The sequence below is a fragment of the Jaculus jaculus genome, chromosome X (genome assembly GCF_020740685.1).
Source record: "Jaculus jaculus isolate mJacJac1 chromosome X, mJacJac1.mat.Y.cur, whole genome shotgun sequence".
Classification (NCBI taxonomy): Eukaryota; Metazoa; Chordata; class Mammalia; order Rodentia; family Dipodidae; genus Jaculus; species Jaculus jaculus.
The window spans coordinates 86,466,416-86,488,885 of NC_059125.1; the positions used below are offsets into that span (position 1 = coordinate 86,466,416).

The 22,470-nt window shown below is 42.2% G+C and overlaps 1 protein-coding gene across 1 annotated transcript; it reads right to left on the reverse strand.

The window, feature by feature from the left end:
• Positions 1-13,025: 13,025 nt before the first annotated feature.
• On the reverse strand, positions 13,026-13,976 carry LOC123456547 (endogenous retrovirus group K member 10 Gag polyprotein-like). The gene has a single exon (XM_045139903.1). The coding sequence runs from the start codon at positions 13,974-13,976 to the stop codon at positions 13,026-13,028; it is 951 nt and encodes a 316-aa protein (XP_044995838.1).
• Positions 13,977-22,470: the final 8,494 nt, after the last annotated feature.

A 22,470-nucleotide genomic window follows, 5' to 3' on the forward strand; every position in this document is an offset into this window, starting at 1 on the left:
GTGCTAGCACTGCAGGCAGCAGCTGGGCAGAGCAGGGAAGGAGCTCGCATATGCTCAGATCAGCCCTGCCCTGCTCCTGGGCACTCACCAGGGTCAGGTCTGGTACATGTGGATGTAATGGCTGAGACACCTGCCAGCCCACTGGCCTGAGTCTGGCTTTCTGAAGGGGAAATAATAGAGGGGGCCTCCAGGATCACTGGGAGCCACTGGAGAAGGGAGGGGGCCCGCTGGGACTGCTGGGGGCTGCTGTGAAGGGAGGCAGAGACATTGCACCTACATGGACAGAACCACCATTGTTTTTTCAGACATGAGCCAGCTGCTGGACTGAGTCTCTTTGGAACGCTTGCACAGCTGGCATGCAGTTTCACCACTGTCCTGGCAGAGAAACATGAAGGGAAATGAGGGGAAATTTCCTTCCTTAAATTGTCATTTCCTAGACAGATAAGCTATGTGGGTCCATGTGTCTGGGTCACATGGATCCCCAGAAATCATCCAGGGGATGACCTGGACAACTTCTTCCCCCAAAAACCTGGCCTCCCTCTGGGAGAGCTTAGTTCCCCTAACTTTCAGGAGAGTCCTTAATCTACAAAGCTGCGTTTTTTTTTGTTTTTTTTTTTTTTTTTTTTTTTTATGGGAGACAATATTATTCATGATAGGAAAAGAGTGGAAATGCCAAGAACAGAGGGCAACATTCCCAAAAAACTGAAAAGCACTGTGGGGGATTCCCCAATAGTGCTAACATAAGCCTGTACAAAAGTTTAAGAGCCTGGCAACCTGCTCTACGGGCTTTTAAGATATCGATGTGTTACAGGCTTTTTGTATTGGAGATAATTAGATAGAAGTTCTTTGACAACAGCCAACTGGCTGTTGGGGTCTGGGAAAAGGATGGCTGGCCTTTAGTTAATTCCCAAGAGGGTCCTTGGCCAAGATATGACAGTTGCCAGTTTGCCATTTCTGGACCTTTGCAATGGCGCAAACCCAAAAGAAAGGAGGAAAAGAATTCCAGCCCTCAAAAATGTGGAGGCAAAGGCACATTGACTGAGATCTTCCAGGCCCTCAGGGAGAGCACTCACTCATCCTGGGCCATCTCAGAGGGTCCTGTTCAGGTTCCAGCTGTGGGTCCCTGGATCCTCGGGGCTGCAGTTCTCCAAAGACATCCAGGCAACTATGCTGAGTGCAACGATGAAAGAATTACTTTAGGGTGAATGTGTATGTGAACAACTCAGTATAGTCAATAGGGAAATGGGTTTATAAGCAGTTGAGAGTGGGAAGAGAGTCCTGATGGTATTGGTGGATTCAAAGCCTACTAACTGATGCCTAGAGATGTTCATTCTAGCATGTAAGGAGGAAGTCAGGTGCAGCACATAGGAAGAGATTCAGGTGATCTACAGTGGCAAGAAGAGGGTTGCAGGGGGGTGGGCTGTGTGAATGCTGCTGGCTGATAATGAGTTTCCTAGGCAACTGGCCAAAGGTCACAGGGCTTGAGCAAAGCCTAAGTTCAGGTGTTCCAGGCTTGGAGAGGGTGTGACCTGCTGTAGCCCAGGGGTCCTTAGCCATGCCTGGCAGCACAGGGTCATTTCTCCAAGGCTCTATCCTGTGCCTGGCAGTGTCTGACACTTAGGTAAAGCATTCTTTGCCCTAGGAGATGACTCAGTCTTATACAAACAACACAATATCACCTCAGCACCTTTAGCTGGCATGACACCATATGTTCTGGCTTTCAGCTGGGGACATTTTGGTACCATCCTTAGCTTTCTCCCTGTCCTCTTTCCTTAGGGACCCTTCTCAATGTGAGTCATGCATTGTGGGGTTAGATATCAGCTATGAGGAAGAGTCAATGTCTCTGTGCATAATGTCCCAACTTGTAGCTCTAATAATCTTTGTTTCCACTCTTCCCCAAATTTCCCTAAGCCTAGTTGGGTTCAGTATAGGTCTACATCAGTTATGAGGTCTTGGGAACATTTTTGTCTCTGAATATCTGGTTTGGTAGGAGGTGAGTGTTCTCTGTGTCCATCTCCTTCACCCTTGTGCTGGAATTCTATGTAATACAGGGAATATGCAGTGTTGGCTATGCAGTAGAACCCTCCATGAGATAACTGAAATTATACCCCACTCTCCAAGCTCTAGTGCTCAAGAACAAAACTATTGGCTCTTACAAAGGCACAAGAACTAATCAAGGATTATAGGCTTAATATTTACATGAATTCTAAATATTCCTTCCTGGTCCTCCATACTTGTGCCACTGTTTAAAAGTCAAACACTATTTAAAAAGAGATATACATGGCTGGAAAGATGAATCATTGATGTAGGTGTTTGTAGAAATATCCTGGAAACTTGGTTTCATTCCTCAATACCCACCTAAAGCCAGATGCACTAAGTGGTGGATACATCTGAAGTTCATTTGTAGTGACTAGAGGCCCTGATGCACCCATTCCCTCTTTGTGTTTATATCTCCCCTCACTGTATTTCTTTCTGCTTGCAATAAATTAAAAGAATAAATAAATAAGACATTCTGGGCTGGAGAGATGGCTTAGCGGTTAAGCACTTGCCTGTGAAGCCTGAGGACCCTGGTTCGAGGCTTGACTCCCCAGGACCCATGTTAGCCAGATGCACAAGGGGGCGCATGCGTCTGGAGTTCGTTTGCAGTGGCTGGAGGCCCTGGCATGCCCATTCTCTCTCTGTGTCTGCCCCTCTCTCTCTCTCTCTCTCTCTGTCTCTTTCAAATAAATAAATATAAATATAAATAAAATAATTTAAAAAAAGACATTCTGCAAACTTTCTTCCTTCTGAATTTGTATGGTTGCACTACAAAGGGAACTAAAAAAGGTTAAATAAAACCTCAGAGGGGAATTAGGTTTTTTGAATACATTGCTGCTATGAGTCCTCCTACCTCAGAGGTATTAGATATATCCCTGATTTCAAAAGGAGCTCTATAGTGATTATGTCCCCATTACATGCCTTACAATCCACACAGCATCTATACATAGAGGAAAAAAGAATTGCTCTTACCTGAAGGTTATCAAAAGACATTTTTTTCATTAACAAATTCCATGGTTGTAAACCATATTCCATGGTAATAACCTCTTTTTCCCAACTTTCCCCTCTGAAATTCTATTCTCCATCATATACCCTCTCCTTCTCAATCAATCTCTCTTTTATTTTGATTTCATGATGTTTTCCTCCTATTATGATGATCTTGTGCAGGTAGTGTCAGGCGCTGTGAGATCATGGATATCCAGGCCATTTTGTTTCTGGGGGCAGCACATTTTAAGGATCCCTCACCTTTCTTTGGCTCTTACATTCTTTCTGCCACCTCTTATGCAGTAGACTCTAAGCCTTGGAAGCTGTGATAGAGATATTGCAGTGCTGAACACACCTGTCACTTTTTTCCAGCACCATGATGCCTTCTGAGTCATCCCAAGGTCACTGCCATCTGAAAAGAGAAGGTTCTCTACCAAAATGTGAGAGTAGCATTAATATATGGGTATGAACATTAAGAGAAGTTCTTACTGGGCATTTTGATAAGCATAGTACAAATATTTAGCCAGACAGCAGCATATGTTACACCCCTAGGTCTCATGACTACCCCTGTTTTAAGTTTTCTGTATCAGGGATGCATTCCCTCCCACGGAGCAGGCCTCCAGTCCAATTAGAAGGCAGTTGGATTCCACTATGACAAATGAGCCAGTATTGCACCTGTTGGCTCATTTGGCCTGGCTGGCAAAATTTAAGACTTGCAGTGTCCACTGTTGAATATCTTCACTTGTGATTTCTCTCTCTCCCATTGAATTGCATGAAGAATGGCTTCTTGAAGCTTTCTGCCAGCTGGACTACATGGAGGAGGTTATCAGCTCAGTTCCAGCAGGATTTCTCAGTGGCCTTGCAGTCCAGGTACGTGGAATCTTCAGCAATAGGGTCTTACTGTCTCTTCCTGGTGGAAAACTAAGGGCCTTGCAAATGGCCTGTAATATTCTGGGGGCATGGGACCTCGATGGCCAACAACTCACTGAAAGGTATCCCATCCCTGGCACTGAAATTTTTCTAGCAACAATCTATGGCTCCTGAGTGTTCCATTGTCAAAAAAAATAGGTTTCCATATGAGTTATTTATATAATTTTAGATTTTGATTAGCCTTCCCTCCACCTTTCCTTTACTCAATCCCTTCCCCTGACCTCACGTAGGCCTTTTCACCCCCATTACAACGTTGTCATGACTTCATTTTGCTTTAGTTGTCTTTTTAACATGAAAATTTCTGGGTGCCTTTAAAAAATCTTTAGCAAATCAATTAATTTTAATTTGTTAGTAAGCATTTCCTGTAGAGCTATTAAGATATTTGGTCTACTTACAACTTCTAGATATTTAAACATAAGAAATATATGATTTCCATTTTTTAGATAGGGCTTACACTGTTATCAGGAAATTTAAGTCAAATGTTAGATAAAGTAATTTTAAGCTCTTACATGATCGTTTAACCAGCAGTGTTTTGCTAAAGGCAGAAATATTCAGATATGCTCTATTCCCACTTTTGTCCTCTAGACTAGTATAACTATCCTTCTGGTATTCAATAACCATATGTAGATGCCAAATTCAATGAAGATATTAGAGCTAAAATGGCAGTGTATATTGTGGTCCCTGCCCCAGGTGAAGCAGGCCACAAACAAAAATGAAACACCACTAATAAAGAGTCCTAGAGCTCAGGTAAGTCACCTGGCAATTTTAGACTCTAACCTTATCACAGTCAACAACAGAAGAATGAAAATAGAAAAAAAAAAAATCCTGAGTGCTTCCAATATGAGCCACATGGTCAGCAATACCCTAGTTGATTTGATCAGATAGCAGAAATGCTTAAGGAACCTTGGGGCTCCTCACAGGTCTCTAAAAGTCTTTCCAAAAGACCTGCAAGTGTCACTAAAATAAGCATATATACTCAAGTTTGGATACCTATTTAGTCTTAATTACCAAGCAGAAGAATATAACTACAGAATGAATTATGCCTTAGAAGCTTTGGGTGACAGAGCTCAGAGAATTTTTCTCCTTAATTCTGACTTTCTAATAAAGGAAGAGCCAGGTCATTGTACAGAGATATGAGTGTTTGGTTGTGCTACAACACCCATGTAACTATCAAGGTTGAATTCTGTGTATGTATTTCTGATTGTTAAACTAGGATCTTGTGGTGGTTTGATTAAGGTGATAGAGATTTAGGAACTAATGCCTCCTGGGGGCAGTATATGGCTGAGGGCAGGCTTATGGGTATTATAGCCAGTTTCCCCATGCCAGTGTTTGGCACACTTTCATGTTGCTGTGGTCCATCTATTGTTGGCCAGGAGGCTGAAGTCCACCCTCTGCTCATGCCATCATTTTCCCCTGCCATTATGACACTTCACCTCGAGTCCGTATGGCGAAATAAACCATTTTTTTTCCTATAAGCTGCTCTTAGTTGGGTGATTTCTGCTAAAAAGGCAAAAGGGCATTTGTCAGTTTTTTATCACTTGGTGGTACAAAATCTTTCCCAAATCAAGCATTTCAGAGGCAGAATATGCCCTATCATGCTCTTCTGAACTGTACCATTAATAATACCTCTGTCTGTATATTAACCATGAATTTTCCTTCATTTCTCCTAAAGGTTGGACTTGGGTTACATATTCTATCACCATTTAATTATTCTCACTTTCATTTAAAATTTTTATATATTTCATCTCACAAATCTGGGGCTAACAAAAGAATGTTAGTGGTTTGTCCCTCTCTCTTTGTAATTCTTTCTTTATATACCCAAGTTCCCTCTGAGCAGCCATCTTGGCTAAGATACATATCTTATTGCCCATAACAATGACTGCTGGAGCCTGCCGGCTGAAAGGGTTCCAGCCTGATGGGGAGTGAGGATTAAGGAAAGACAGAAGAAAGAGTGAAAGAATGGACTCCAGACCAGGGCTGAAGCCAGGACTGAAGACATGGTTTATTTCACAGCATTCCTTTTTATACCTTTTTTACAAAAAGTTTTTCCATGAACAAAGATTTTATGAGCTTTACAAGTTCCTATCCAAAAACCTTCCTGTTACAGAGTTTTTGCATTTCAATCATTTCTCAGTACAAAGGACCAGCCAAATGGCTGAAGATACCTAATCTTGCTTACAGGTAGGTTGCTATAGTTTTGCTAATGCCTTGCTGCCAGAAGCCCAGAGCTATGGATACAAGTCCAGCCAGAATGGCTCCCGACAATTCCCCCTTTTTTATTTATTATTTTTATAAACCGGGCTCCACCGGGCCTCGGTGCAGAAAGACTGTGTCTGTCCTAGGTTGTCCTCTATGATATTTAGGCCTTACCCGTCATTGGTACATGAATTCCATCATTCATGCCCTGTCTTAGGTTGGCCTAACTCGAGAGAATCTTACCCGTCTTTGACTACCAGCCTCTGCAGGGGCTTTAAGATAATGTCTCAGGAAACTGAGGTCGGGTCTGTAGCTGTATCCTGTGTATTTCTGCACTGATATCCATAATGGATCTCAAAAGGCATTTAACGAGTATGGGCAGCAGACACAGAATAAGCAAAAGACAAACACCTATAGCAGCAAAGCTTCCTACCCAAGAAGTGAGAGAATTCCATCCAGGCAAGGCAGACTTAAAAGCAGATATTAAGTCATCAGCAGCTTTAGCTACATCAAAAGTAAGATGATTATTTTGCAAAGACAAAATCTCTGAATGTAACTGAATCAGATCCAAGGAAATATTATCATTATGCCAAATACCTCTTAGATGCATTTTTATCTTATCCCAACGCTGTTGACTGTCATTATATTTTTTTTCCCACCTTATTTTTCTTTATTCTTATTTTTATTTCTTTCTTTCTTTTTTTTTTAATTAACATTTTCCACGATTATAAAATATATCCCATGGTAATTCCCTCCCTCCCCACCCCCACACTTTCCCGTTTGAAATTCCATTCTCAATCATATTACCTCCCCATTACAATCATTGTAATTACATATATACAATATCAACCTATTAAGTATCCTCCTCCCTTCCTTTCTCCACCCTTTATGTCTCCTTTTCAACTTACTGGCCTCTGCTACTAAGTATTTTCATTCTCACGCAAAAGCCCAGTCATCTGTAGCTAGGATCCACATATGAGAGAGAACATGTGGCGCTTGGCTTTCTGGGCCTGGGTTACCTGACTTAGTATAATACTTTCCAGGTCCATCCATTTTTCTGCAAATTTCATAACTTCATTTTTCTTTACCGCTGAGTAGAACTCCATTGTATAAATGTACCACATCTTCATTATCCACTCATCTGTTGAGGGACATCTAGGCTGGTTCCATTTCCCAGCTATTATAAATTGAGCAGCAATAAACATGGTTGAGCATGTACTTCTAAGGAAATGAGATGAGTCCTTTGGATATATGCCTAGGAGCGCTATAGCTGGGTCATATGGTAGATCAATCTCTAGCTGCTTTAGGAACCTCCACACTGTTTTCCACAATGGCTGGACCAGATTGCATTCCCACCAGTAGTGCAGAAGGGTTCCTTTTTTTCCACATCCCCGCCAACATTTATAATCATTTGTTTTCATGATGGTGGCCAATCTGACAGGAGTGAGATGGACTCTCAATGTAGTTTTAATCTGCATTTCCCTGATGACTAGTGACGTAGAACATTTTTTTAGATGCTTATATGTCATTATATTTTTTAGAAGTAACACAGATCCATTGAAAATCTACATGACACTCTAAACAAGTTCTAACTTTTAACCCTAGTATCTCCTCACCCAAATATGTAACCTCATCATACAGAGCATCTATTTTTTCTTCCAGTTTTCTATCTATATCTACTTGAGTTCCCAGAGAAATAGAAACATTTTTGGATAAATCATTAACAAAATGTGCAGTTTGAACTTCTTGTGACAAAGCAACAGCTATAGTAGTAGTAGTAGCTAACAATGTAATAAAAGCTAGGATTCCTGCAATTACTAATCCTATCATTTTTTTTGGTCTACTTAAAGTATTTTTTACTTCCTGTAACACCTGTATTCCCTTGTCAGAATACCAAGGCCTAGTTACATTAACAGGAATCATGACAAATGCTGGTTGCTTAAAAATCATAACTCTATCAGAGGACAATTCTGAAACACAATTAGACAAAGTACAATTGTTACATGTAACATTGAACATTTCCTCAGCCCATGTAATATTTATGTCTCCCATTAACATAGCATAGGGTGGAGTAACACAAGCCATGACTCTTCCCTTAGGGAGGGAAGAACTGTCATTCCTGGGGGAGGTGAGGCTCACTCCTCCCATGGCTGCAGCAACTTTCCATAAGTAAGTCTGTTGGAAGCCCTCATCAGACCACCAAAGTCCAGCAGAGAGTCCACCAATCCAGTCATTGTTCCATTTACCATTTCCTTCTGCTCCAGGATTTCTTGACCAGTCCTTAATATGCCTTTTAGTTCCAGAGATGTTACACATGATGTAAGCAGTCCCAACACACCTTTTCCAATGCAAAGACCTATTATACCAAGGTGATTGTCCCTCAAAGGGAACAAAAGTATCTGGTGACTCGGCTCCTCTGACTTGATTCCCTGAGGGGAGCCAAATAGAGACTTGTGAAATAGAACCTTGACTTGCCTTCTTTCCTTTATCTGCTGAATGCTTTACAATCACATTCCTTGGTTTAATTTGTAAACATCCAGTTACTTCTGTTTTAGTTAGGCATATAGGAATACCAGTGCCATGACCAGTATAATTGACTCCAAATTTCTGATGAGCCTGCATATTCCTACTGGATGGCGTGCCTAGTAAACGAGTATTGTTTACCAAGACTATAATTTCTCTATCTTCCCAAGTTGTTGGATGTAAGATGGGTGGGTCAGGAACATAAGCCCAATACAGCTCACTGTGGATCATCGGGAGTTGAATCCACATCATCAGGAGCAGAGGCATCACTCTTCTGATGTTCAGTCCCTGCGAACCGGACCAGCCTCTCTGGCAGCCACCTGGCATTGTCAGCATCCTGTGGGAAAACACAAACATACCCTCTTCCCCATATTAATACTGGGTCAGGTCCATGCCATTGTCCATCAATGGGGTCCTTCCATCTAACCTGAGCATAAGTGTCCAATGTTCTAGGATGCCATAATCTGTCTGAAGCAGAATGACCAGATGCATCCACATTTAAAAATTTTAAAATAAAGAGTACATGATTTAAAGCATTCTGTGGTGACCAAGGATATAACTCTCCCTTTTTTATTTTTTGTAATTGATTTTTTAAAGATCCATGAGCACGTTCAACAATTCCTTGTCCCTGAGGGTTATAAGGTATGCCTGTTTTATGAACAATTGATAATTGAGTATAAAAGCACTGAAAAGATTGACTACTGTAACCTGTACCATTATCTGTCTTTATAATTTATGACATGCCTGCTATAGCAAAACATTTGATGCAATGTGCTATGACATGTTTAGTAGCTTCCCCAGTCTGAATAAGTATCAATGGATACATGAACATATTTTAATTTTCCAAATTCAGGAATATGAGTTAAATCCATCTGCCACAGATGATTTGGTTTTAATCCTCTAGGGTTTATTCCATACTGAGGAACTGGGTGATATTCAGGACAGGTACTGTATTGTCGCACAATTTGCCTAGTAGCTTCTCTAGTAATTTGAAATTGCTTTCTTAAACTTTGACTATCTTGATGATGTATATTATGAGATCTTTGAGCTAATTCCAATTGAGATATACCTATGATCTGTGTGGCTTTATCTGCCAAAGCATTTCCCAATGCTAAAGGACCTGGAAGTGTAGGAAAAAACCCCTGCAGGGGGTCCCCACGCTCTGCCCGGATAAGGTGACACCCCAAATCACTCACTCACGAGAAGCGGTCTTGATGCAAACTGCAAGAGGATTTTATTCCAAGCGCGCTGGGGCCCACAGTCGTACACCGCACAGGGGTAGAGGACTGCAGAGCCCTGAATGCAGGAACAGGACAGTTTTTATAGGGTTTCTAACAAAGCCTGTGCCTTAGACCAATCATTTTCTAATATTAGGAGCCCCGCAGGGTGTTAGCCAGTCAGTTGGTGCCACCCCATAGTTTCTAAGCCAATTAGTTTATGACCTTGGTGGTCAGCATTTGCGCAGGTCCTTGGGTGGGAGTAGCAGAGTGTGGTTCCAGTCTCCTATGACCTTGGAGGTCAGCACTTGTGTAATTCCTTAGGTGGGGGTAGCAGAGTATGGTATCAGCCTCCTATGACCTTGGTGGTCTGAGGCAGGCTGCTACAGCTTATGGTGCGAGCTACTAAGGCTTACAGTGTGGGCTATTAAGGCTTATAGTGTAAGGCTTATAGTGCAGGCTATTTACAGAAACCAAATAAGTGGTTCACTTCATTACTCATTTCCCATCCTTGAGGGCTATCTCATGCCCTTTTACCTAGTTTTATATTAGGAGTGGGCTCTGATATAATGAGAAGAGGGATTCTTTACTTGCTTCCAACAGAGAGTAAAGCCTGGAGTTTGAGGTATGCAGGGAGCCCGCTTAAGCTCCCCTTGGAGCGTGATAGTATTTCTGAGCTTCTGAATTCTTGGGCCTTTCAGAAGGCCTGAATGAGCTCGTATGTGACCCACAAAACTAGGATGAGAACGAGCATGTATGCATCTCTGTATTTGACTAAACAAATCTTGCATTTGAGTATTAGCAGTTTTAATACAAGACACAGTTTCAAGTACCTGTAAAGCTCTAGCAATATATTGACTATCAGTATACAAATTAAATGGAGTTGCAGCTAAAACATTAAATACTGTAGCTACAGCTCTAAGTTTCACTATTTGAGCTGACGCTGGAGGAGTAAAAAATGAATAAGACTGTTCTTGAATAACATATGTTGCTTTGCCATTAGAGGATCCATCTGTAAACACAACTAAAGCATCTTTAATAGGCTTTGCCCTGACTGTGCGAGGGAAAATGAAGGGATGAGAATTTGCAAATTGTAACAACTTGTCTTTAGGGAAGTGATTATCTATAACACCAGAGTAATTTGCAAAAGCAATAGCCCAAGAGTCCACATTTTGAAATAGCCAATCTACTTGTTGCTTTGTAAAAGGAACCCCTATAATAGCTGGTTCCTTACCAAAATATTTTCTGGAGTTTACTCGAGCCATTTGAATTAAATAAGCTACTGCTTCATAATAAGGAGTCAACACTCTAGCAGGAGAAACAGGTAAATGTAGCCACAATAGAGGTCCTTCTTGCCATAAAACTGCAGTTGGAGTATGTTCAGTGGCCAGAACATATGTAGCCCATCCCTGAGAATAATCTATATAATGAATTTGTTGTTTTTCAATAGCTTGTTCTACTAAGGCTAATGCCTTACGTCCCTCATCTGTTCACTGACGTACAGACTTTGGATTTGGATCTCCTTTTAAAATGTCAAAGAGATGCTTTAATTCTTCAGTACTAATTTTTAAATGAGGTTTAAACCAATTAATATCTCCCAAAAGCTTTTGAAAATCATTTAAGGTTTGTAACCCATCCTTCCTGAGTTGAATTTTTTGAGGGAATATGGTTTTTGGATATAATCTGTGTCCTAAATATGAATATGGTGGCTCAGTTTGAACCTTATTAGGAGCTATAATTAATCCTTGCTCTTTTAAGGCTCCCTGTAAATGCAAGTAAGCTGTTAATAATAATTCCTCTTGTTTGAATGCCAAAAGAATATCATCCATATAATGAATAATATATACCTGAGGGTAGGCCTGTCTAGTCTTTTTTACAGCTTGAGCCACAAACTTTTGACACAAGGTGGGGCTGTTAGCCATACCCTGGGGCAATACTTTCCAATGATATCTTTTCATAGGCTCCTTAAAATTGATAGACGGCACACTAAAGGCAAATCTTTTACAATCTTGAGGAGCAAGAGGAATAGTATAAAAACAATCTTTTAGATCCAATATAATTTTATAAGTATCTTTAGGAATAGCAGAAGGCATGGGCAATCCCGGTTGTAAAGTTCCCATCAATTTCATTGTTTCATTTACCTTTCTAAGATCCTGTAATAACCTCCATTTTCCAGACTTCTTTTTTATAACAAAAATTGGAGAATTCCAAGGTGAATTTGAAGGGGCAATATGACCGCTTTCAAGCTGTTCCTGTACTAACTGCTCTGCAGCCTGAATTTTCTCAGCAGTAAGAGGCCACTGATCCACCCACACAGGGTCCCCACTCTTCCAAGTTATGGGATCTGCATGAGGTTCAGGTTGTCCAGTGACCCCCTCTAAAAATACCCCAAGCCTGCCCTTGGAGGCCTAGGCACTGGTGATATGGGTTCTAGCTGCCCTTGTCCATTCTTGCCTAAACCTTGAGTCGGCAAGAGCCCCTGATTTAACATTTGATTGGAAACAGTATCACTAGGACTATAAAGATAAATTCCCATACAACTCATGACATCCCTTCCCCACAGGTTTACAGGTAAACCTGGGACAATATATGGCTGAAAAGTTCCTCTATGTCCTTCTTCATCTCTCTATTGTAACAAATCACTGCTCTGTTTTGGGCTTTGAGTCTGCCCTATTCCCTGCAGCTGAGTCACAGAGAATTGTTTAGGCCAATTAGGAGGCCACTGATCAGCTGTAAGCACTGAAACATCAGCTCCTGTATCTAATAAACCCTGGAACTTTCTTTCATTAATATACAAAGTTAATTCTGGTCTCTGTGATCCAATGGCCTGGATCCAGTAAGCATCTGAAGAACCAAAATTTGTATCACCTCTTTTGTCCCTTTTACTAGCATTCTTAGTTTGCAATTGGGGGAGCAGTATTAATTGTGCTAAGCGCTGTCCCTTATTGATTACTGATATTCCTCTAGGTGAATGCGTCATAACTTTAATTTCCCCTTCGTAATCAGAATCAATCACTCCAGGTGCTACTAAAATTCCTTTCATGGTGGGGCTACTTCTCCCTAACAGTAGCCCAACAGATCCTTTAGGCAATGGCCCATAAACACCTGTTGGTAAAGCCTGCATTCCCATCTCTGGTACTAATACTGTATAGGTGGTGGAACTGAGGTCCAGTCCTGCACTGCCTGGGGTTGCTCTGCAGAGGTCCTGAATGGATTGTTTTGCTGGGGGATAAAGTTCTGTAGCACTCCATAACATTGTTGCAGGGCCTGGAGTGGGCCCCTCCCCCCGTTTCCCTGAGGGAGAAGATTCCCCATATGATCATATTTAGATTTACATTCATTGGCCCAGTGTTTGCCTCTTTTACATTTTGGACATAACTTTGGTTCCTTTCTGGGTAAATCATTCTTTTGCTTCTGAGGACATTGTTTCACCTGATGTCCCATTTTACCACATCCAAAACAACTCCCTGGAGGAGCATTAAATTTTCTCTTATTACCTTTTTGTTGCTGAAAAAGAACCTCCTTTACTGATTTCCCTTGAAGGGCGGCAGCCAAGGTTAGACCTTGTGTATAGGATGGACCTATATCAGAACATAAACTAATATAATCAGTTATGTTCCCCTTTCTCCTATATGGCCTCAAGGCCGCTTGACAAGCAGAGTTAGCATTCTCATAGGCTAATAATTTTACAAGTGTAAGTCCTGCTTCAGAATCTCCAACCAGTCTGTTAGCAGCCTGTAATAATCTATCCACAAAGTTTTGATATAATTCATCAGGCCCTTGCCTAATTTTTGACAAATCTTCAGTCCCCTTCCCATTGGATGGAAGTTTACGCCAAGCCTTTTTAGCTTGTGCATTAACCTGAGCATAAACACCTACATCAAACTTCAATTGATTCTCAAGTTCCCGATATGGTCCCTCTCCTGCCAGCATATCAAAAGTAATAGGTACCCCCTGAGCCCTATTCACCTTAGCAATAGTCTGACAGTTCTCTGTATATTTTGTTTTCCACAATAAATAGTCTCCCCCTGACAAACATGCCTTTGCTACTTGTTTCCAGTCCCCTGGAGGGAGTGTCTTAAATGCCATAGAGTCTATGATAGTGAAAGGATAAAAGTTGCCCTATTTCTGCTGCCCTGTTTTCTAGTTGCTCTGCTAACCTACCTTTTTAAGCTTCTGTAATATGGCTTGCTTGCTGCTGCACTGAATCACAGAACTGCCATTTTGCAACTGCCTCCATTTTGTAAAAAGTATACCATGAGGACCTGACCTTTTGTACGCCTTACCCAATGCCTAAATTCCAGGAACTCGAGCTGAACAAACAACTCCTAGTTCCTCATAAAGACACAATCAATCAACGGTCAACACATATCTGAAAGCCAGTGGCCTATTTATCAAAAAATTGGATCCTGTGGCCGCTGGGTGGCCCCCTTGCCTCAAGATTATTGCCGCCGTGGCTTTACTTTTAAAGGATGCTGATAAATTAACTCTGGGGCAGACTGTCACAGTCATTGCATCCCATGCACTGGAGAGTGTCATCCGTCAGCCTCCAGACCGATGGCTCTCAAACGCCCGAATCACCCACTACCAGAGTCTCCTCCTTAACTCGGACAGAGTCAAGTTTGCACCCCCCCCCACTCAACTAAATCCGGCTACCCTCTGGCCAGATCCCGACTCCACAGTAATTCACAGCTGTGGGGACATCTTGGCTGAGGTTACCAGAACAAGACCTGATCTGATGGACCAGCCACTACCAGATGCCAAGGTAACCTGGTTCACTGATGGCAGTAACTACCTCCTTGAAGGTAAGCGGATGGCGGGGGCGGCAATTGTTGACGGAGACAGGGTGATCTGGGCTAACAAACTGCCTGAAGGGACTTCAGCCCAGAAGGCCGAACTAATTGCATTAACCCAAGCCTTAAATATGGCAGAAGGGAAAAAGGCTACCATATATACAGACAGCCGGTATGCTTTTGCAACTGCACATGTGCATGGTGCCATCTACCGGCAGAGAGGATTATTAACCTCCGCAGGAAAAGAAATCAAAAACAAACAAGAAATTTTAGATTTACTCGATGCCCTGCATCGGCCTGCCAAGCTGGCTATAGTCCATTGTCCGGGGCACCAAAAAGGAAACTCTCTAGTGGCAAGAGGAAACAGGATGGCTGATGTAGAGGCCAAAAAGGCTGCTCAAGGAACGTATCTGTTCCCCTTAGTTGAAAAAGAAATTGACCTCCCAAAATTACAGCCTTCAGAATATACTGAACAGAACCTAAAAGATATGACTAGAATACAAAAGAAATTTAATAAGGACACCCAAAGATGGGAGACAGAAGAAGGGAAACATATCCTACCTAGACAACAAGCAGAATCCACTCTGCAACAGCTACATAGGCTAACTCATTTTGGAGCTAGAAAATTAATAGAAAATCTCAAAAAGACTGATTATCACATAATAGGACTTAAAGAAATAGCTGAGAAGCTGGTAAAACAATGCATCCCATGTCAAAAAGTAAATGCCCAGACCTCCCAGATGGACCCTGATAAGAGACTTCGCGGAGATCGACCAGGCTTGTATTGGGAGACTGATTTCACCGAGCTGAAACCGGCCCGCTATGGGAATAAATATCTTCTAGTTTTTATAGACACATTCTCTGGATGGGTGGAAGCCTACCCCACTAAGAAAGAGACAGCCACAATGGTAACCAAAAAACTTTTAGAAGAAATCATCCCCAGATATGGGGTACCTCAGGTAATAGGCTCAGACAACGGTCCTGCCTTTGGTGCCCAGGTAAGTCAGGAGGTGGCCAGAACTTTGGGGATTAATTGGAAATTACATTGTGCTTATAGACCCCAGAGCTCAGGACAGGTAGAAAGAATGAATAGAACATTAAAAGAGACCATAACTAAATTGTCCTTAGAGACTGGCTGTACAGATTGGACGATGCTCCTTCCGTGGGCCCTCTTCCAGGTTCGCAACACCCCTTACAAGTTTAACCAAACTCCTTTTGAGATTTTATTTGGGGTCCCAACCCCACTTAATAAATTGCTAATGCAGAACCCAGATATGATTTCTTCCTCTGATCTGAACCACAGGCTCCAGGCGCTATACATCCTCCAAAAGGACTTATGGCCAAAGCTAAAAGAGAGCTATCTACCGGCTAAGGACCCAGCCCCACACTCATATCAGCCGGGGGATTCAGTCTATGTGAGGCGACACCGACCCTCAAACCTCGAACCTCGTTGGAAGGGGCCCTTCACGGTACTCCTGACGACACCCACCGCCGTGAAGGTAGACGGAATAGCTGCCTGGATCCACGAATCTCACGTGAAACCAGCTCCATCACCTGACCCCCGCTGGCAGCTGACAAAGACTGATAACCCCCTTAAACTGCGCCTTCACCGTGTCTCTGTCAATCATGATGAAGTTTTTTAAGGTTTGGACATTGTTAACTATATTGTTGCCTTGTTCTCTATCCACTTCACCCTATCAACTTTACAATTACACCTGGCAAATCATTAATCAAGCAAGAGATGTTGCTAACTCCACATCTCAACTGTCAACATCTACCCCCTGGCCAATCTTAGAAGTAGACCTTTGTAAACTAGCTTTAGGGGCGGACTCATCCTGCGGCACCCATGACCACTTTTTGCCCCAGGCCACACCCATAAATTCTCGCTCTCCCCTTGAGTCCTCCTCCCTTCCTGGATGTGACAGCCAGACCGGATGCACACGACTCAACATGGCCCCCATATATGTCTGTCCAGGGACCCACAGGGACCGGACCTTAAACTCAAAATGTGGATATTCCTCTGATTATTTTTGTGCCTCTTGGGGATGTGAGACCACTGGAGACGCCTATTGGAAGCCCTCTTCTAAATGGGATTATATTACTGTTAAAAGAAAAACCCCATCTAAATTCTCCCTCACTTCCCCTGGATGGACAACTGAACCTGCTTGCCGACAATGGTGTAACCCGATATCTATCTCTTTCACTGAACATGCAAAAACCAAGGATTGGGTACTTAGAGGATTTGAGTGGGGCCTTCGCTTATACGTGTCAGGGAAGGACCCCGGCCTAACTTTTAAGATTAAGCTGATCAAAACCCTCCCAGATTCCCAAAAAGCCAGTATAGGCCCCAACCCTGTACTCCATAACCCACAATCCCCAGCTCAACCTAAGCCACCCCAGCAATCACTCCCCTCTACTTCCCCGACTGCAGCTGCCTCCGCCTTTTTCAGACCCACGGTTACCCCAAGGTCCCCCTCCTCTGCCAATCTCATCCTAACTCTGATCAATTCCTCTATTCAGATCTTTAATTCTGTCAACCATACTCTAAAGGAATGTTGGATTTGTTACTCTTCCAGCCCCCCCTTCTATGAAGGGCTAGCCGCCTCAGGAAATGTAACGTTTACCAATGAGACCTCTGGCCTACACTGGTGGCCCCCACCTGGCACTCAGGGACTCACTATGAGTTTTGTCTCTGGAGCAGGACTCTGTCTGGTAGGCCCTCGTATGTTGCCTCCTACCTCCCTCCAGGAGATCTGTAATCAGACTCTCAGCATAGACTCCCAAAATTACAAATATGTTTCAGCCCCCTCAGACGCCTACCTCGCTTGCTCCACAGGGTTAACTACCTATATAGAAAAAACAACTTTTCTAGAGAAAAAGGACTATTGTGTGCTTATCAACTTGCTGCCCAGACTTGCTATAAGAAATTCTGATGATTTTCAAAGAATCTGGAATTCTGGCCCTTCCACCCCTTCTAGGAATAAGAGAGAGCCTATAACTACCCTTACATTAGCCTTAATAATGGGGTTGGGCACTGCAGGAGCAGGCACCGGCATATCTTCCCTTGTCACCTCCAACCAACAGTACACTCAGCTCAGCTTAGCAATAGACAAAGATCTACAAGAGTTACAGTCAGGAATGCAGAATCTAAAGGACTTGGTTTCTTCACTTTCAGAGGTTGTATTACAGAATAGAAGAGGCCTAGATTTATTATTTTTACAACAGGGGGGACTCTGTGCAGCTCTAAAAGAAGAGTGCTGTTTCTATGCAGACAAGACTGGATTAGTAGAAAACAGCTTGCAGAAAGTATGAGAAAGCCTAGAACAATGCAAACGGGAGAGACAACAGAACCAGTCTTGGTATGAATCTTGGTTCACCAGGTCCCCCTGGATGACTACTTTAATCTCCACCTTGCTAGGGCCACTTATCATCTTAATTCTCCTCTTCACCTTTGGTCCATGCATAATAAATAGATTAGTTACCTTTATTAGAGAAAGGATCAGCACCGTCCAAGTCATGATACTTAAACAACAGTACCAGTCTCTTGCAGAAACTGAAATTCCATGATTGGAATTATGACAAAGAAAAGGGGGAAATGAAAGGATAAAAGTTGCCCTATTTCTGCTGCCCTGTTTTCTATTTGCCCTGCTAACCTGCCTTTTTAAGCTTCTGTAATATGGCTTGCTTGCTGCTGCACTGAATCACAGAACCGCCATTTTGCAACTGCCTCCATTTTGTAAAAAGCACACCACGAGGAACCTGACCTTTTGTACGCCTTACACAATGCCTAAATTCCTGGGACTCGAGCTGAACAAACAACTCCTAGTTCCTCATTAAGATAATTCCCCACCTGGACACAACCAATCAACGGTCAACACATATCTGAAGTCCCCAGACACGAGCCCACCCCTTGGGCCCCACCCAATCAGAGGGACCCACGGCTGAAAAGCCCCTATGACTCTGCATACCTGTGGTTTTAGCCTATATAAGCTGACCAAACCCATTGCTAGGGGCTCTTCACCCCTCCTGCGAGAGGAATCTGTGTTGAGCCCCATGCATCGGATTCAATAAACCTCGTGCAGTTTGCATTGAGAGCATCCTGCATGAGTGTTCTTGGGGTCGTGTAGACAGCCCTGAGCAGGGACCCCTCTGGGGAACCCCACAATAGTAAGCGTGAAAGGAGCTGTAGGGCCATATTGCACACAAGCTACTTTTAATTCCTTCAACTGCTCAAAAGATATAGGGCTATGAGATCTTATTTATCCCCTTGATTATCTTTTTGTTCAACAACAAGATATACATTAAGTCCCTGTATATCTTCTCCTCTTTGTGCTGCTCCTGCAAGAGTGGCTTGCAGAGGTGAGACAGAAGGCCGAATCAAAGATACAGGATGAAATTCACCCTCAGGTTTTGACACTACCGCAATAGTGGGAGGTTTTGTTACAGCAGAAGGATTGGGAGTGCCTGTATTTCCTGGAATACGCTGTCCCTGAAGTTGCTGTACTTGTAAAGACAGCGATTTAACCATACTTTGCAAACGTTGTATCTCCTCTAAATATTTTTCTTTCTGTTCATCCTCAGATTTGGTAAAAGTTAAAAAAGATAGGAAGTCTTCCTCTTGGTGACCTTCTGTCACCTCCTCCTCTACTTTTACTTCCTTATCTGAATCTGAATGATCAAGGCAACATTCTTCTCTTCTAAATAATAACTTAGATTTGGACTCTGGTTCCTCAGGTGAAATGGAAGGCTTAATTTTATTTTCTAAGTTCACGCTGGGAAGCAGTCCTTTGTCTTTAATTGTACCTGATCTAACTTTATCTCTTTCATGTCTAGGATCTAAACTATCTCTAACTAAAGCCCACAAGTTAAAAGTTTCCACTGGTACCTTACTTGGCCCGTGGGTATTATAATAATCTTGAAGCTCAGTCCCTACCCTTTGCCAGATTTTTAAATCAATAGTTCCTCCTTCTGGGAACCAAGGACAGACTTTTTCTATAAATTCCAAAAAGTTACTAAGTTGCTGCAGACTAACTTTAGTTCCCCGGGTACGTAACATATTTTTCAGCATATGTACAAAAAGCATGTGACTACTACCTTGTCCCATTTTTTACTTATTATTACTCTTACTTATTATTACTCACCGCTCCCTTTTTTCTTTTTCCGGGCGCGCTCCTTTTCAATCCAGCGGTGTCCTTCACTGTATCCCCGTCTTCAGGCCACATGTTTGGGCGCCACTTGCTGGAGCCTGCCGGCTGAAAGGGTTCCAGCCTGATGGGGAGTGAGGATTAAGGAAAGGCAGAAGAAAGAGTGTAAGAATGGACTCCAGTCCAGGGCTGAAGCCAGGACTGAAGACATGGTTTATTTCACAGCATTCCTTTTTATATCTTTTTTACAAACAGTTTTTCCATGAACAAAGATTTTATGAGCTTTACAAGTTCCTATCAAAAAACCTTCCTGTTACAGAGTTTTTGCATTTCAATCATTTCTCAGTACAAAGGACCAGCCAAATGGATGAAGATACCTAATCTTGCTTACAGGTAGGCTACTATAGTTTTACTAATGCCTTGCTGCCAGAAGGCTTCCTGACACTGCAGATACACAATCTTACTTGTAGGAAGGCTACTATAGTTTTGCTAATGTCTTGCTGCCAGAAGCCCAGAGCTATGGATACAAGTCCAGCCAGAATGGCTCCCGACAAATGACCAAGCCATTTATGTGGCTACTTGGTCCAACAACCTAGTCTTTTACGTTCAGCACTCATGGGCCTCAATATCTGCTTTAGACATTTAGCCATTTTTAGAGTATTCCCATATTCAGATAGTAGACCCCACTTGTCAAGCAGGCTTGCTATCCCATACATTTAGAGTAAAACTACCATCCTGAATTTCCTTCACAGGCATTATACCTACTGTTGTGTCAGACTTAACTGTATGCTTTACTGCCCCTAGCAAGGTTCATACAACTCCCCCTTCTGTAAGGATGGACAGCATGACACACCATCTGGGGAAGGACAGTCATGTTGGGACATTATCCACAGATGCTCCACCCTCAGCCTCAGCTTCATGCTTTGTTAACCATAGCCAGGCTTGCTACTCTCATTTGTGGTTCTAATGTACCCTATATTCAGGTGTTAGTAAAACTTGAGACAAAAATGGGAGATGGTGTAACAGTTTAACAATTAAAACAGTTGCGTACAAAGCCTCAGAACACAGTTTCGATTACCTAGTGCCCATGTAAGCTAGATGCAGGAGGTGGCACAGTGTCTCGAGTTTGTTGCTAGTGGCTAAAGGCCCTGGTGTGCACATCCTCACTCCTTCCCTCCCTCACTGTCTGTCTGTGTGTCTGTCGGTCTATCTATATATCTATCTGTCTGTCTGTGTGTCTGTCTGTCTATCTATCTATCATATCTATCTATCTATTTATCAATCATCTTGCTCTTTCCCTACCTCCCTAAAATAAATAATTAAACATAATATTTTTAAATGCATGGCACCATTACTTTAAAATTCACCAGACATACTAGATCACTAGAAAAAAATGAGAGTATATTATTTTCTTTGTTTTAAAATTTCCCAAAAAATTTCTTAGGAGGTGTCTGGGAAGTGAAAAAATAATCCTGGAAATCCCAAGGCCCTAACTAATAGGTGACACTGAAAAGCACTAAAAATAAGGTGATACGATGTAGCACTGGTAGTAGTCTTAACTATTGCTATCAAATCATTTTCTGTGTGCAAGCTCTCCATCACCACTTCTGTTCCTTCATACATTGCCAAAATTTTTAATTTCTATATCTACACCAAGATAGGCCTGATAAGAAAGCTTCTTGCTTACCCTCTTCAAAGGGGAAATAGGATGCATGCAAATGAGACTTGAAGAAAGAAGAAAAATGATACAATCAGATTGAATTTTTGTGAAACACAGAGATTTTGTGTCTGTCAGTAATAACACAAATGTAGGTTATTGCCATAGTGTTAAAGTTCCAATAATGAAAGTTAGACTAGACTGAGTAGACAATGAAATTGAGTAAGCATGTGGTATCTAAGTGATTATTTATTAGAGAGTATTTAAAACAGTGGAAATTGTGGTTTGTGAAAAAAAATGTCAGGAATAAGTAGTGAATGAAAATGAGAAGGTGGTAATTAATGCAGGTGCAAATGATTAAGCAGCTCCCTTTTACTGACATATTTTGGAGAGCCTAGTCAAAAGGTATGGGGTGGTTTGATTCAAGTGTCCCCCATAAACTTAGGTATTTTGAATGCTAGTTTCCCACCTAATGGAGATTTTGGAAGTAATGCTTCCAGAATTCAGTGTGTAGTTGGGGGCAGACTTATGAATGTTATAGCCAGTTTTCCCCTTGCCATTGTTTGGCACACTCTCTTGTTCCTGTTGTCCACTTATGTGGGCCAGGAGGTTATGTCCACCATTTGTTCAAGCCATCATTTTCCCTGCCATCATGGAGCTTCCCCCAAAGCTTGTAAGCCAAAATTAGTCTCTTTTTCCCACAAACTGTGAACCTGAATGCAACAAGGTATTAGTGGGGCACATGTGTCAGAATTGTGTCAATGTTGTAACCACAACATTGGCTTAGGAATAATTTTGACAGCATATTCAGGTAAGTAGTTTGGAACAAATTCTGTTTAGTGCTTGTAATTTTTCTGTCTGCAAGTGTGAATATTATGAGATTCTCAGTTTCAGCCTGGAAAAGTAATCACAGTTATGCCCATCTGGAAATGTTGGGGCCAGTTTTGCATTACAAGCAACACACTTTTCTACAGAAGTCTTAGATCCAC